The following is a 17,807-nucleotide window of genomic DNA, read 5'->3' on the forward strand; positions in this document are numbered from 1 at the left end:
ATTTGTTAGGTTTTAATTTATCTATTTGCCTAAGGACCATGTCACTTGTGACCCTAATAGTACACAGTTTATTATCGTCCTGTTCTACATAATTTATCATTACTGGAATATCGCTGGTATCCTCCTGTGTAAAAACTGAGAGGAAGTATGTGTTAAAAATTCTACACATTTCCTTATCACTGTCAGTGAGCTGACCCGAGGAACTTTTGAGTGGGCCTATCTTGTCCCTGATCTTACTTCTGTATACCTGAAAGAATCCTTTTGGGTTAGTCTTCGATTCTCTTGCAACTTTAACCTCATAATCTCTTTTTGCTTTTCTAATTCCCTTTTTTATTTCTCTCTTTAACTGAATATATCGATTTCTCAATTGCCCCTCTCCTCTTTTGATTTGCCTATATATGCCTCTCTTTTGACCAATCAGATATTTTAATCTATTGTTCATCCATTTAGGATCATTTTTGTTTGATCTGATTTCCCTATTTGGAACATAATTTGACTGAGCAGCTAGAACTATGCCCTGGAAAGCATCATATCGGCAACCATCACCACCTACCTGACCCTTAGTCAGGTCATTCCAGTTCAGCCCACCTAAGTAATTTTTCAGTCCTATGAAATCAGCCAAGCGAAAGTCAGGGACGGAGACTTGATTGCCATTATTAGGGGAATTCCATGATATATTAAAACTGAGTGATTTGTGATCACTTTCCCCAAGCTCATCATTAACCTCAAGATTATTAATTAGTGTTTCCCTACTGGCAAGAACCAAGTCAAGGAGGTTATTTCCCCTAGTTGGCTCTGTCACAAACTGTTTTAAAAAACAATCCTGGATCGTATCAAGAAAGTCACCTGACTCTAAATTTCCTGTCAAATTGCTCCAGTCAATCTGTCTATAGTTGAAATCTCCCATTAGCACAACATTTTCGTATGTAGATGCCTTACGAATTTCGTCCCATAGAAGTTTACTGCACTCCCTATCAAGATTTGGGGCCCTGTAAATCACACCCAAAATTAGTTTTTCTCGGCCCTCGAGAAGCTGTAACCAAACAGATTCAGTGGCTGACGCTTCTAATTTAATATCTTGTCTAACACAACAATTTAAATTGTCTCTGACATACATCGCTACTCCACCACCTTTCCTGTTGACCCTGTCAGTGTGGAATAATTTATAGCCTTGTATGTGACATTCAGAGGGCATCTCTCTATCTTTCAGATTGAGCCAGGTCTCTGTTATAGCAATAATATCTATGTCTCCTGCACTTGCAATTAATCTTAGCTCATCTATCTTATTTCTTACACTCCTGCTATTAGTATAGTAAACCTTAAGGGAGCTAGTCCCTTGCTGCCCTCTGCTGTCCCCCTTTGTTTGCTGACCTGATCTATTGTCTTTATTTATAACTTCATGCTGAATGCCTTTTATACATTTACTGTTTCCAACCCAAGTGTTGCAACCTGCTTGTTTCCCACACACACCCATACCTCTATCTTCCATCAGTTTAAAATCATAGGCATTTCACCAATGGCCTTCTCAATCGAGTCTGCAAGTGCTACCACCCCAGCCCCAGAGAGATGTACCCCATCCCTTGCATACATATCATGTTTGCCATAAAAGTTGTTCCAGTTGTCAATGAATGGGATTGCAAGTTCCTTGCAGTATCTGTCTAGCCAGCAATTTACACCAATTGCCCTAGACAACCATTCATTTCCTACTCCCCTTCTAGGCAAGATGCTACATATGATTGGGATCCCTCCCTTAGACTTAATGAAATCTATAGCTGACCTGTACTTATCTAGCAGCTCTTCTCTCCTACCCTTCCCAATATCATTTCCACCAGCACTGAGACAGATAATGGGCTTGCTCCCATTACCTGACATGATATTATCCAGCCTGTTGACAATGTCCCCAACACCAGCTCCAGGGAAGCACACTCTATCTCTCATCTTCTTATTCCTATTACAAAAAGCACGGTCAATGTATCTTACCTGAGAGTCACCAACCACAAGAATGCGCTTACCTCCATTAGCAGGGGCAGTAGTACCCTTACCTTCACTGGCCACTGAAGTACATTCATCCTGAAGAACAGAGAAGCGATTTCCTACCTTCAGATCTTCACTCTTAACTTTCCTTACTCTGATGCGCCTTCCATTACTGTGAACTACTCGCCACTTGTAGCAGGTGCTGGGCTGCACCTCACTGCTGGTAGCCGTTGCTGCCTCCCCAACTACAGCCTCCTCACAGCGAGAGACAGACTGCACCTCACTGCTAGAAGCCTCATTCCCCACAACTCCACCCACCTCACACTCTCTCCCAGACCCATTGAGGTGGACCTTCAGCCTCCTAATCTCCTCCTGGAGAAGCAAGACCTCCTCCTTCAACTCTCCAACCTCAATTTTTAAAACACTGCAGAAGCAAGCCATGCTTTGTAACCGTCCACACTAATCCCCAAGGCAGCTCAGGGTCTGTGACCTCACGTGACGACTGACCACTGAGTACTGATCAGATAGTCAGTGGGAGATGTCTATTGCAGAGTGAGAAACTTAGGCCATTGTGTACTTTGAAACGTAGTGTGTAAGGAAAGTGAATGTCGTGCTATTTTTTTTTTCTGGGAAGAGCGAGAGGTAATCGATGCAAAGTCATCTGTTAATGGTCGTGATCATTTAGGTGTGGGGCCAAAGGTGGTCCGTCCTGAGACGGATGGGCGATCTGAAAATCGTCGCACATTATAGGAAGAAGCTGGAAGCATGGTCAAATACTTGCTGAAGTTGGATGTATCAGAGGAGTCAGGCAGAACCTTGGTATCAGGAATGGGCAACTAAATGTTTCTCAGAAGGTAAAAAAAGGTGTTAGAAAGGTCGGTCCGAAGAATGGTCCGATAACGAGGTAGGATCGTGAGAGGGCGCTGCAGCAGAAAGGGATCCGGAAGGAAAAGTTTCATGGATCTTGGATTCCACGGTTAGATTATTTTTTTCTTTTTCTTTTTCTGATCAAAAGAAAAAGGATAAAAAGAAAAAAAAAGTAAAAAAATAGAGTAACATGGATGGGTAGCTCCTAAATCCCCCTCCATGCAGCCAGTAGTGCAGATGTGGCATGAAACCAGTACCATACCCAACCCTTCATGCCAGTAAACCGGCAATCCAGGCAAGCAACCTCGCATACACCAAGCAACCACTTCCCGGAATCTGACAGACAGCCTCCAGAGATACACCCGTCACCCGAAAGACATTGTAAGCCTACCCCCTGGGAGACCGGAAAGGGATCGGGACATCCCCAGATGATTCAGATTCCACGGCAAATTGCACCACCACCAAGGACCTCTATGAAATTGGACAGTTAACAATACACTTTCCCCAACCTAGGAACTAGAATGCCTGAGGAGAGGACCGCAAAGGCCGAAAATAGGAAAGGGAGAGGGGAGGGATGGGGAAAGAAGGAAGGAAGAGGAGGATGGGGCTGGGAAGGGAGGAGTGGGGGTATTTAGTTTGGTCGGAGGAAGAAGACTAAAAGGTCCACTTCCTCAGACTAATAGCCTCTTTGCTTTGTCAAGGAGCTCCCCCCCCCCCCCTTCTGAGGAGGTCTTAATCAGAAAATACTAAAAATATAATATTCTTATTCAATGAAAAGTATTAAATATATCTGAATAAAGTCAGATTATGGTTAATTTGCTCACATTGTAATTACTGACTTTACTTACAGGTATATCACAAGTACGGCGGAGCATCGCTGTGTGGCCTCTATGATCTGTTTCGTCCTGTCCTAATGATTGGTGATCCAGTCCTTCTCAAAGGCATTCTTGTTAAAGACTTCGATCATTTTGTTGACCGAGAGATATTTCGGACAGAAGAAGGAAACATTACTAATAAAATGCTAGTCAGAAAGTCCGGAGATGAGTGGAAGGCACTTCGAGCCATCATGACTCCGACATTCACCTCTGGCAAGATACGTGGGATGTTCCCTCTCGTCTGTAACAAGGCTGACACTCTTGTCTCTTTTACTCTAAAAGAAGCCGATCAGAAACCTTATGTTGATATGAAAGATATCTTTGGACGGTTTTCTATAGACACTATTGCTTCCTGTGCTTTTGGTATTGAATGTAATTCTTTTACAAATGAAGAACCAGAGTTTGCCAAAAGGGCAGCAACTTTCTTTGACTCATTACTTACAAGGGTTATCAAATTTACTCTCTTTTCCATGTACCCAAGGATTTGTAATGCTCTGGGCTTGAAAATAGACACACCTTCTGTAAAATTCTTCACAAGAGTCCTGAAGGAGATTATAGCAGCACGGAAGGCTGGTCAAAAAAGGAAAGATTACCTGGACATTCTCCTGGATGCACAAAGTGGTCATAATTCTCCAACTACTGCCCATGAAAACCACACGAGCATCACTCACGACTCTTCAGTCACCGTAATAGACAAAAAAATCGCCCCTCTCTCTAAGCAAGGTCAGTCTTGATATATTATTAGCCTCTATTTTATAATCATATCAATGCTTCAGTATTATTAAAATATTAATAAATATTACATAATAGGCACACTTTGGTTGTTTCAGCATTAAGCTGTTTATAGGAATAGGAAACATTTGCATTATCAAAACATTTATTGAAGTATCAACACTGGTGTTTTTTTTTTTTATTTCTAAAAAAAATAGTATATAATTAAGAAAGGTCCGGTGTCACCCAGAGAAAAAAAAAGGTAGTGGTGATATATGACAGATGAGTGGGCACGGCCGTGCACTATGTGAGTGAAAAGGGTTGGAATTTGAGTTCCTCCCTGTCATGGGTCATTCGAGCAGTGTCTATTATACAGAAGGTCTGGTGAGTATAGGTTTAAAAGTACTCAACTGATCTCTTGAACTATATATACTGAACGTTTTAGCATCTCTGTATTAGAATTGAAGAAGTTGCTCGAGGAGAAACGTTTCCTTTAATTAATGTTTTGATCAGCGTATTCTCTCCTTTTACCTACAACTTGTCGGCGTCACCCTACCAGTTCCATCATTCTCCATTTTTATATTTTTTGCTCTAACATTATTTTGGCAAGAACTTTGCAGATGCTAATTCTCCGAATTTTTTGTGATTGTGTTTGAAACTGAAAATAATTGAGGCTTCTAGGCATCAACGTCGACATCACTTTCTTTGATTTTGCGATTCTAGTTCTTCTCACCTAATGATTGAATTACATGTGCCACGATGTTGGTTGAATGTGTTGTTCATCTCATTACTGGCGAAGGCTTATATGTGTACTCTAACACGTTGGTCCATGATCCTGGTTGTTTCTCTATGTAAGCCTTCTTGTATCCCCCAGGAAATGATCTTATACAATCTTGCACCGGCTTGTGTAGTGCTGGTTGATTCTGGTTTAGCTAGATCCTTGATGGTGGCCGTCGAACTGGTTGCTATTGTCATTTGGCTTCCTATGAATGCTGGAAAAGTGTTGTTGGCCATGCTGCTGACGAGGACTATATATCTGATGGAAGTTTTCTCATTTGTATCAATGATGCTGGTATAAACCTTGGAAATAAATACCGACAAGTTGGTTTAGAAAGACACGTAAGCAAACACTGTAACATATTTATTAGAAAACGTTTCGGTCCTGGGACCTTGATCACTTCTAACATACAGAGGTAGAAAGACATTATATATATAGGCGGAGAGTGAGATGTGACGCACGTGACCTGAGGAATGTCATAAGAACATAAGAATGGAGGAACACTGTAGAAGGCCTACTGGCCCATGCGAGGCAGGTCCTTATCAAAACAACCTCTACCTATGATGAGGACGGGTAGACGATGAAATCACGTGACTCCTGTGTTGTTGGGTTGGTGCTGCTTAAGTATCATGTATGCCAATGTTTTTGAAATTTTGTAGTTTCCAGTGTTGCGTTCTATAGTGTCGGTGACGGCGATTAGTGAGGCTTCTAGGCACCGTCGGCGTCTGAGGTCTGGTTCGGTGAGAACGAGTTGTGCCTCGTTCCAGTTCATCAAATGCCCCGAGACAGAGAAATTCAGCACCCTCATTCCCAACACCGTTACCTGGCTAAGATACGTTAATGATATATTGGTTTTCTATCCGAGACGTCTCAATATCCAGGCCCTTCTCAACAAGATCAATGCAGTTGAACCATCAATAAAGTTTACACTTGAACTCGAAAATGATGGCAAACTTCCTTTCCTCGACGTTCTACTGTGCAGATCTCCCGACAGTGACAAACTTCTCTTCAAAGTGTATAGAAAACCTACCAACAAGGACGATCTTATACACTTCTATTCACACCAAGACACCCGCACTGAGAGAGGAGTCCTCATTGGCTTCGTCATGAGAGCTCTTCGCATCTCCAGCCCTTGTTTTCTAGAAGAAGAATGCACTTACATAACACAAGCCTTTACACGTCTTCAGTTCCCATCTTTCTTCATCCAAGATTGCAGACTCAAGGCACAAGCTATCCTCAACAAACCGCCCATGGAACAGCCCCCTAAACAGTTCATAGTACTCCCATGTGGCGATGTTGCCATGAATACTCGCCGGGCTATGAGTAACATCAACGTTTCCACCATAAACACATCATCTATCAAAGATCTCACTACGAAACGCAGCCCCACACCTCTAACTTCTACAGCAGGCGTCTACACCATCCCTTGTGGGTTCTGTCCCAAGAAATATGTAGGCGAGACAGGCAGAGATCTTGCAGTCCGCCTGAATGAGCATCGAAATGCCTCTAACAGAGACGATGTAAGATACGCCTGTGTCCTCCACAGAAACTCCACGGGGCATTTGATGAACTGGAACGAGGCACAACTCGTTCTCACCGAACCAGACCTCAGACGCCGACGGTGCCTAGAAGCCTCACTAATCGCCGTCACCGACACTATAGAACGCAACACTGGAAACTACAAAATTTCAAAAACATTGGCATACATGATACTTAAGCAGCACCAACCCAACAACACAGGAGTCACATGATTTCATCGTCTACCCGTCCTCATCATAGGTAGAGGTTGTTTTGATAAGGACCTGCCTCGCATGGGCCAGTAGGCCTTCTACAGTGTTCCTCCATTCTTATGTTCTTATGACATTCCTCAGGTCACGTGCGTCACATCTCACTCTCCGCCTATATATATAATGTCTTTCTACCTCTGTATGTTAGAAGTGATCAAGGTCCCAGGACCGAAACGTTTTCTAATAAATATGTTATAGTGTTTGCTTACGTGTCTTTCTAAATCAATGATGCTATCGCTGATGATGTGGAGGTTACGCCTTCTACACTCAGAGATGAGGCATGGTGGGACATGTAGCTTTTCGAAAACTTGACTGATATATTTGCACTCCTCGGGAAAGTGTGGGCTGGAGATCCTAAGATGGGCCCTAAAGAAGACACCGATAAAGACCCCCGCTTGGTCTGGTAGAAGTGAATGTAGTCATCCTTATTGGTGGGCTTCCTTTTAACATTAAATGTAAACTAACAACACCGTCAATATAGCGCCCACCATTAAATTCACGTCAGAAGTAAAGAGGGACAATAGTATACCTTTCCTGGATGTCTTTCTGCACACTAGTGACGACAGATAGATCTTTAAAGTTTTCAGAAAGTCCACCAATATGGAGGAAATGAGTCACTTAGGTTTGTAACCAACATACCAGAATCAAGCAGAGTTTCATCATAAGTTTGCACCTTAGATCTAGAGTATGATTGTACTGGACGTTATCGAAAAGATGCGGTGCCTGCAATGCTCCAACTCTGAGTGCAGAAGGTGCGCCTTCCACAACATTAGAGATACCAACGACGACACATATGAGAGAACTTCTACCAAGAATAACAATATTTCCTGTCAGTAGTGTGGTCTGCCAGCATCAACTCAGTCAATCATATGAAAGTAGTAACCAGTTCCTTGGATACCATCAGGAACATGCCAGTAACCGTGATGATATTATCACTGTATGTGTTTATCATTATAGCACACATGGCAAGGGAATGGGGAGAAATATGCATCAAGGAAGTTATTTACTTTTAACCCTCGGTAACTGGAAACCTTGATTATTCAGATTTCAAGCACTACTCTCTCTTACAAAATTTACCGAAGCATTAGCAACTCTAGAATTCTCACCAAAATATACTGATACTGCTCTAAGATGATATTAAAGCAAATATCACGAGAAATGAAGACTGCTGTAGTAGGTCTACTGGCCAATGCTACGTAAGTCCTGGAACTGCAATCCTTGTTACTCGTGCATTACACGGCCGAGCCACACGTCTACAACAGTGACCTCACCACTCATCATGTCTTTCCTGGGCCGCACATCACCTCTCACCCGTTTTATGAGTACTTACTAAAATGGCTTAATTATGCATACGTATTTTATTCCCACAGTTGTTAATTCTACCTTAATGTACTTAGTTACTTCTTCCTACACTAGAGAAAATGTATTTGACGAAGCATATTATATGAAATCATTGAATACTTTACCTAGGAGTCTTGAAAATTTTCTCTTCATCCACAAAGAAACCGAGTATCAAGATCATTGACAAAAAAGCTTTGAATTTCTTGTTTTGGGTGAAAAATGTAAATGAATAAGCCATTAGCCTAATTTCCACTCTCAAGCCTTAGATTATAATTCATCTTTAAAGTTCCCACAGCACCGAATAGTCAGTGTGGCAGCTTTATATGTAGCAGTTTTTTATAGAGAGTACTCAGCAGTAAGGTATTAGATTATGAAGTATATAAGAACTTAATTAACAATAGAGGAGCACTGCAGTTAGACTACTGGCCCATGTTAAGAAAGTCTTCCTCAAACTCGACCTTTCTAACTTATATATTTGTCCTGTTTTTCTAAAGTTATCAACGGTATTAACTTCGGTTACTTAGCCTAAGACATGATCCCAGAATTTAGGTGCCAGTTTTAAAGTTCCTAAAATACTGGGAACGCCTTCAACTCTTGAACATGTACTCAATTGAGCGGAGGAGAGAGAGATACATGATAATATATACCTGGGCCTGGTCCCAAATCTGCACACTGCCATAACAACATACTGGAGTGAGAGATATGGGAGGAATTGCAAAAAAACCCAGTGAGGTGCGGAACAATGTATCACTCTTCGTGGCCCCAGACTATTCAACATCTTACCAGAAGATATCAGAAACACGGATGGAACAAGTGTAAAAGTCTTCACGAGAAAACTAGACAAGTATCTTCACCAGGTGCCGGATCAACCAGGCTGTGATGAATATGTGGGGTAGTGGGCAGCAGCAGCCTGGTTGACCAGGCAAGCACCAGACGAGCCTGGCCCATGGCCGGGCACGTAGTGAAACTCGAAACTCTTCACAGGTATATGAAAGGTATACTTTCAAAGGTATAATGTGGAGTGTTAAAACTGACATATGCCTTCCTGTCTGCCTGTCTGTCTGCCTTCCTGTCTGCCTTCCTGTCTGCCTTCCTGTCTGCCTTCCTGTCTGCCTTCCTGTCTGCCTTCCTGTCTGCCTTCCTGTCTGCCTTCCTGTCTGCCTTCCTGTCTGCCTTCCTGTCTGCCTTCCTGTCTGCCTTCCTGTCTGCCTTCCTGTTTGCCTGTCTGTCTGCCTTCCTGTCTGCCTTCCTGTCTGCCTTCCTGTCTGCCTTCCTGTCTGCCTTCCTGTCTGCCTTCCTGTCTGCCTTCCTGTCTGCCTTCCTGTCTGCCTTCCTGTCTGCCTTCCTGTCTGCCTGTCTGTCTGCCTTCCTGTCTGCCTTCCTGTCTGCCTTCCTGTCTGCCTTCCTGTCTGTCTGTCTGTCTGTCTGCCTTCCTGTCTGCCTTCCTGTCTGCCTATCTGTCTGTCTTAGCCCCAATCCGTTCAGCTTCACTGATCGATACTTAATATAAAAGTCATCTTATAAAAGTTGTCAGCAACACTTAGTTGAAACACCGTTCTGTAGTGATAAGTCATAGCTGACTTAATAAGCAGTGAGTCACGGTTTCCTTGGAAAATTCTAGAGGAGAAACTCTCTAGGAAGCAAAGCAGGTCACTAGGTTTACTAATGTCTGTAATGTTTTAATCAAACATAATCCATTGGGATATTAGAATCAGAGGCTACTAAAGAATTTCTGAAAATCAAACAACGAGCTTACACAGTAACTTATGAGCATTTGGAAAGACAATTGAATTAGAAGATGATACAGGAAGTCCAAGATCGGTTTAGTGAAGCACCAGATCTTGTACTTGTACTCAAGATTTGTTGCAATTTTAATTAAGGTCTTAGCACGAGATCAGGACTATTGGCAGGTCTTAGCGCAGTAGTTAAGTTCCGCCGGGGTCAGTAATCAATAACTTCCTGCCTCCGTTGTTGTTGTTGTGCCTGACTCTATTAATGCTCCCTTCATGTGTTGTTAAGAATTTTGAAAAGTTCCTCGGTAGCCTTTCATCCCTCAATGACAATCGAACGGATATTGATTACCTAAGTTCAGTTATCTGAGCACCCAGCTTGAAAGGGACGCTTTTGAAGTTATCAAGGGATTCGATAAATATGGTTTTAAATGAAAGCTCAGTTCACAATTCCTCGAGTCAAATTATTGTGGAAAGGATCAAATTAACCCTGTAGGTCGATATCAGGTACGTCTGAAAACATTAGTTAATATTTCCTTAAGATACCTGCTGCCCAATGTTCACCCATCAGTAAAATGGGTACTTGGGTCTTAGTCGACTGGTGTGGGTCGCATCCTGGAACAAAATTGACCTAATTTGCATGAAATGCTGTACTTGTAGAATTATTATTATTATTATTATTATTATTATTATTATTATTATTATTATTATTATTATTATTATTATTATTATTATTATTATTATTTTTATTATTATTATTATTTAGTTTTAGCGAAACATGTCCAGAGGATAGTGGATCTACCTTTACCCTCACATTTCTTGCAAAATTTGCAAATATTTAGAATAAACTGGGACAACAGCCGCAGGTCGCTGTCCTCTTAATTATAAAAACGTTGCAGGTGTAGGAAAATCAAACAATTTCCCCGACAAATTCAGACGAGGGAGAATGGTGTGGAGAGAGTCAAGGGTAGACAGTAAATACGATGCCTACTGCGATGATGACACATTCTTCTACCAACTATAAATTATAAGTCTAATCTAGTGATGAATCCTCTATATGCTAATATATCATACCACCTCTTGTAAGTATTTAAGATAGATATAGAGTAATTTAGCATAGTATCTACGATTACCTTAATCCCAGCCTACAACATTAATTGATAACAGTAGGCACTCACTAGTACCAGTAACCAGGGTACTCCACCTAGTACACGCGCCAGTCCCAGTCACCGAGAAGCACGTGTACGTCAAGACTGTAGGCGACTGAACTCTGGCCAATCACGTCAGTCTACTCCCATTAGTTAAAAAGAGCGATTTACCTTACACTAGGTTAGTGCAATGAGGAGCATGAATATTCACTAGTGCATTACAACGTGAATGAAACTACTACTCTCGGTCACCATGCATAACGAATCAGCGGCTTCTCTTGTGCATGTATCTCACGGTGTTTATATCCATGCTATAATATGGAGACCAGAACTGAGCTGCGTAATCTAGGTGAGGCCTTACTAATGATGTATAAAGCTGTAATATAACCTCTGAACTTCTGTTGTTTACACTTCTTGATATATATCCCAGTAATCTGTTTGCCTTATTACGCACGCTTAGGCATTGCTGTCTTGGTTTAAGGTTGCTGCTTGCCATAAACCCCAAGTCCTTTTCGCATTCCGTACGGCTAAGTTCTACATTATTAAGCTGATAGGTGCTAGGGTTATGAGCATTCCCAAGCTTTAGAACTTTGCATTTATCTACATTGAACTGCATCTGCCACTTTTCTGACCACAAACAGAGTTTGTCTAAATCCTCCTGAAGTTCTGTGACATCTAGGTTTGAATCGATTATCCTACCCATCTTCGTGTCATCGGCAAAATTGCTCATATCACTAGTAATTCCCTCGTCGAGGTCATTAATATCTATTATAAACAACAAAGGGCCTAAAACGTCATCTCCACATGTCAGACACTACACCTGGTTGAAGAGATAAATTAAAAATATTAGTTAATGGTTTACAGAGTTCTATTTCGCATTCCTTAAGAACCCATGAAAAAAGCTCATCAGGATCCGGCGACTTATTTTGCTTCAGTCGGTCTATCTGCTTCTCAACCATTTCACTAGTGACTGTGATGTTACTTAATTTATCTTCTTCTAGCCCACTATAAAAATTAATTACTGGGATTCTGTTAGTGTCTTCCTGTGTAAAAACCAAGAGAAAATAATTATTTAAAGTCGAGCACATTTCATTCTCTTTGTCAGTAAGATGCCCAAAGTTATTTTTAAGGGGGCCTATCTTATCTCTAACTTTTGTTCTATAAACCTGGAAAAAGCTTTTTGGGTTAGTTTTCGAATCCCTAGTTTTTTGGGTTAGTTTTCGAATCCCATTTAGCTTTTCTTATCCCCTTCCTAACGTCCCTCTTAATGTCAACATACTGATTCTTAAGATGACCCTCACCTCTTTGGATACGCCTATAAATTCCTTTCTTCTGTCCTAAAAGATATTTGAACCGCCTTTTCATCCATTTTGGGTCGTTTTTATTCGATCTAATTTCTTTATATGGGATAAATATTCTTTGGGCAGCATGTATAGTGTTCAGAAAGCTGTCATATTGATAGCTCTCTTCGTTACCCCAGTCAACAGATGATAAGTGTTCTCTAAGCCCAGAGTAATCTGCTAAGAGAAAATCTGGGACTATTACTGAATTATCCCTACTATCATACTTCCATTCAATGCTAAAGGTTTGTGATCGCTTGTGCCGAGTTCCTCTGTAATTTCTAAATTATTAACAAGGGTTTTCTTGTTTGCCAGAACCAAGTCAAGCAGGTTATTACCCCCTGTAGGTTCTATCACGAACTGCTTCAAAAAACAATCCTGAACTACTTCTAAGAAGTCGTTTGATTCTAAATTCCCAGTCAAGAAATTCCAATCAATATGACTAAAGTTAAAGTCCCCTATTGTGCTTTGTGGCCTTAACAGTTTCCTCCATAAGTAGTCTCCCTTGGTTCCTATCTAAGTTTGGGGGACGGTATATCATTCCTAGAATCAATTTTTCATGCCCCTCTGAAAATTCTATCCAGACAGATCCGGAATATGTTCCTTCGGACTTAATACCCGTTTTTATGGAACAGTTCAAGCGATGTAGGACATACATTGCCACCCCACCCCCCTTCCCGATACTTCTGTCTACTTCGAATAGTTTAAAACCCTGAATGTGACATTCTGCAGGCACGTCCCGACTTTTCAAATTAAACCACGTCTCAGTGATGGGAAATACATCAATATTACCTGCACTAGCAACTAATCTCAACTCGGCTATCTTTTTCCTAGCACTACGGCTATTAGCATAATATGTATTTAAAGACAACCCTTTCTCTTTACCCTTCCTGCTCATTTCTGTTTTTCCACTAAACCTATTACTGTCCTTGTCTCCTAGTGCCACTGGCTTTCCAATATCCACCTCATTCTGCCTATTAGTAGTTCCCCTAGAACTCAATTACTACACTGGCGCTTCACTTTTTTCCCGCCAAAACCCACACACTAACTATTCCTAGTTTAAAGCCCTAATAGATCCCTCCAATGCTGTTGCAGTGCCCCCACCCTAGACTTAGATACGTGGACTCCATCCCTGGCATACATGTTATTTCTTGCTATGGAAGAGGTCCCAGTTGTCAATGAATGTTACTGTATTTTCCTTACAGTATTTATCCAGCTAGCAGTTGACACCAATTGCACTGGACAACCATTCATTTTCAACTCCTCTCCTTGGCAAAATACCACGTATGACAGGGTTCCCACCCTTCTTCCTAATTATGTTTATTGCTAAACCTATACCTGCTAATCAGGACCTCACTCCTACGTCTGCTAATATAGGTGCCTCCAGCACTGAAACAGATAATAAAATTGTTCCCATTACCCTTCAGACGGCTAAGAATATCTCCCATCCCAGCCCCAGGAAAACATACCCTCTGCCTCCTCTTTCTGTCCCTAAGAAAAAATGCCCTATCCATAAACTGGTTAATACTTTCATATGGCTGTCTTTGAGTTGATGCTGGCAGACCACACTGCTGACAAGAAATATTGTTATTTCTGGTAGCAGTTCTCTCATACGTGTCATCGTTGGTATCTCTGATGTATCTCCGTCTACACCCAGAGATGGAGCATTGCAGGCACCACGTCTTTTCGATAACGTCCAATATAGTCACACTCGACGAAAAAGTGTGTCTAGAAATCCTATGGGATCTAAGGTGCAAACTTATGATGAAACTCCGCCTGATTCTGGTATGTTGGTTGCAAACCTAAGTGACTCATTTCCTCCATATTGGTGGACTTCCTGAAAACTTTAAAGATCTATCTGTCGTCACTAGTGTGCAGAAAGACATCCAGGAAAAATATACTATTGTCCCTCTCTACTTCTGACGTGAATTTAATGTATTATTTTTCCGAAGATTTTGATAGTAAGTGAAAGTTATTCAGTTCAGTTGGATCACCTTCTTTGAGGATCAAGATAACCTTTGCTGTCTTGAGTATGTATTGGAAGGTTGATGATTCCACAGATTTGTTAAAGAGTTGCAATAATGGGTGACAGCACAAGAGCTGATCTTTTATACGTGAGTGGTGTAAAGTTATTTAGGTTTCCTGCCCTGTTTTTTTTATGATTTCATGATGGAGGCTTCAGTAGGATTTGTTGGAACTAAATATAGAGTATTTGAGTAATTTCGAGTACGATAGTCTTTTGCCACAATATCTGAGTTTGCGATTTCGCTTGTTAGTTTTGATCCTACAGAAGAGAAGACGACATTAAGTTTGTTGGCAGTCTGTCGGCTGGATGGGAGGTTCATTTGGTTTGGTTAGGTTAATATCTCTGATTCTGGACAGTTTTCTAGAGCCCAAAATTTCAGAGACGGGTTTTCCAGGTATTTTTCATATCTCATTTTATTTCATTATATAATACAGTTTTTAGACTTCCGTATTAGATTAATAAGTATTGACATGTATCGTTTTGCATGTTCTTCTGTTTTCAGAGCCACAGTCTGCACTGTTTTGCATGTTCTTCTGTTATTAAGGCCACAGTCTGGACTGTTTTGCTTGTTCTTCTGTTATTAGAGCCAGTCTGGATTGTTTTGCATGTTCTTCTGTTTTTAGAGCCACAGTCTGCACTGTTTTGTATGTTCTTCTGTCATTAAGGCCACAGTCTGGACTGTTTTGCATGTTCTTCTGTTATTAGAGCCAGTCTGGACTGTTTTGCATGTTCTTCTGTTATTAGAGCCACAGTCTGGGCTGTTTTGCATGTTCTTCTGTTATTAGAGCCAGTCTGGACTGTTTTGCATGTTCTTCTGTTATTAGAGCCACAGTCTGGGCTGTTTTGCATGTTCTTCTGTTATTAGATCCAGAGTCTGGACTGTTTTACATGTTCTGTATTAGAGCCACAGTCTGCACTGTTTTGCACGTTCTTCTGTTATTAAGGCCACAGTCTGCACTGTTTTGCATGTTCTTCTGTTATTAGAGCCACAGTCTGGACTGTTTTGCACATATGTTTTTTATCAACGAATATGAGGGTACTGTTAGTAAGTCATGATCTATTTAGTCTCTTTGTTGTGATCTCCTTCGTTTTAATTTGATAACATAACCTCCCCAACACCTCCCACTCAACACTATGTTAGCTCTGGGGCTCATCTAACTATAACACCTCGGAATATTACCCCACCCTCCCCTCTCTGTCTCCCCCTCCTTTCCCATATCTTCATACTTCATTTCCTTGGATCAAGAACACCAATAACCATCTTCACTTCATTTCCTAGGAACAAGATCTCTGATCACCTGCCATCCCCCACTACTATATCTTCAACACTCATACCACACAAATAATATAATTCCTTTCCTTGGATCAAGAACACCAATGAACAACTTAACCCCATTTCCTGGGAACAAGATCCCCCATCACCAGGCATCTCATTCACCAAAAATTACATCTTGTTCACCCAAAAAATTACGTCTCAATCACCAAAAATTACGCTCCAACGATTCATGATCTAGAAAATTATCACCATTTCATTACCTTGAAAATCATTATTCATTCACTAACAAGAAAGAAACATTACACATTCACTTTCTCTATCAGGAAAATATAGCATTACACAATTAATTTTTCACAACAAGAAAAAAGCATCAAAACACACACACACACACACACACACACACACACACAAATACACCCGCAATGCCCACAGTTATCAGGAGGTCACGGTCACTTTACCCTTGGCCCTCTCCCCTCCCTTCCCTCCTAATTCCATACACGCACACACCTCCCTCGCTTCTAAGAGTCACTCATCCTTCTCCCCTCCTCCCCCCTTAATCCCATCCCTCTCTCTCCCACACATGCACACACACATACACAAGCGCATATACACAAGCACATATAAACCTGACACAAACACGTACTCACCCTTCCCCTAACCACCTCTACCCCTCCCCTAACCACCTCTCCCCCCTCACCCTAGCCACCTACCCAAACCATCTAAGCCCCGCCCCCAACTACCTCTCCCCCTCCAATAACCATCCTCCCCCTCCCCCATAACCATCCATCCCCACTCCCCATAACCATCTATTCTCCTCCCCCTAATTCACCTCCCCCCTCCTTCTGTGGTGCAATGGGGGAACCTAGAACTAGGATGAGAACAAGGGGCCCGAAGGACGAATCTGGGAGGGAGGACTGGGAGGTAGAGCTCAGAAAAAGGGAGGAAGACTGGGGAAGGAGGCTAGATGAGCTGGCAAGGAAGATGGAGGAGAGGTTAGCAGCAGAATGCAGAAGGTGGAAGCAACATGCCACAGCAGCAGAAAACAAGATACAGAGATTAGAAGAGGAGCTGAGACACCTGAAACAGCATAGAGACAAAGATATTACAGAAGTAGCATCAGCAGTGGCTACATCAGACACAGACAATGGGTCGGAAGGGAGCATGGAAACCAAACTGTATGCAGAGGTCCTGTCAAACCCACAAGGGGCCAAAACAAAGACAGGGAGCACACTAAGACAGATTGAGAGGTTGGAAGACATTGAAGGAACTAGGGCATGTGCAGGGACCTTACCAGACACCTGTGAGGGCCAGGAACAGGTGAGCAGGAAGGAGAAACCAATGAGCATAGGGGCCATAGCTAGGGAAGGGACTGATGGAAGGAACACCCCATGGGAAGGAACTAAAACACATCAGAGGATGCAATGGGAGTCACAGTGAGAGATGGAAAGGGAGAGATCAGTTTTTGTCTATGGGCTAGACGAAGCTAAAGGGGAAACTTATGATGAAAGTAAGCAGGAGGAGAAAAAAGTGATTGAAGGTATCATGAAGGTGATAGGCGAGGGGGACATGACCCAGGTGGCAAATTTTCGAGGAATCGGTTGGTTCACAAAGAAAAGGAATCGGCCTCTCAGAGTAATTTTCAAGGCAGAATCAACCCGAACCATGATCCTGCAGGAGAAAGCATGGCTGAGAGGCAAACAGAAGTTCATGAGTGTGTACCTCGATCGAGACAGAACACAGAAGGAAAGGACGATGATAAAAGAGAATGCAAAAACGAAAGAAGAAATGGGAGGAAATGAAAAAGGAGAGAAGAATAACCCAGGAACAAGTGGAACGACAAGCACACCCCCCAGAAACACCTGCAGAAGGACTCCAGCCACGACACCCCCAAAGCAACTGAACAATCCAAACCAACCATCACACACCGATCTCTCTGTTCCCACCCCCCACACCA

General features: G+C 42.0%; 1 protein-coding gene across 1 annotated transcript in view; it reads left to right on the top strand.

Moving 5' to 3' along the window:
- LOC138850988 (cytochrome P450 3A41-like) overlaps positions 1 to 17,807 on the top strand; it is a 133,392-nt gene that overhangs the window by 66,641 nt on the left and 48,944 nt on the right. Inside the window, exons 3-5 of the mRNA XM_070087085.1 lie at positions 3,692 to 4,439; positions 8,363 to 8,415; positions 14,114 to 14,336. Of these exons, the coding sequence (XP_069943186.1) occupies positions 3,692 to 4,439; positions 8,363 to 8,415; positions 14,114 to 14,336 (1,024 nt within the window). The remainder of the gene's footprint in view (positions 1 to 3,691; positions 4,440 to 8,362; positions 8,416 to 14,113; positions 14,337 to 17,807) is intronic.

Source organism: Cherax quadricarinatus, chromosome 20, assembly GCF_038502225.1.
Source record: "Cherax quadricarinatus isolate ZL_2023a chromosome 20, ASM3850222v1, whole genome shotgun sequence".
NCBI classification, from domain to species: domain Eukaryota; kingdom Metazoa; phylum Arthropoda; class Malacostraca; order Decapoda; family Parastacidae; genus Cherax; species Cherax quadricarinatus.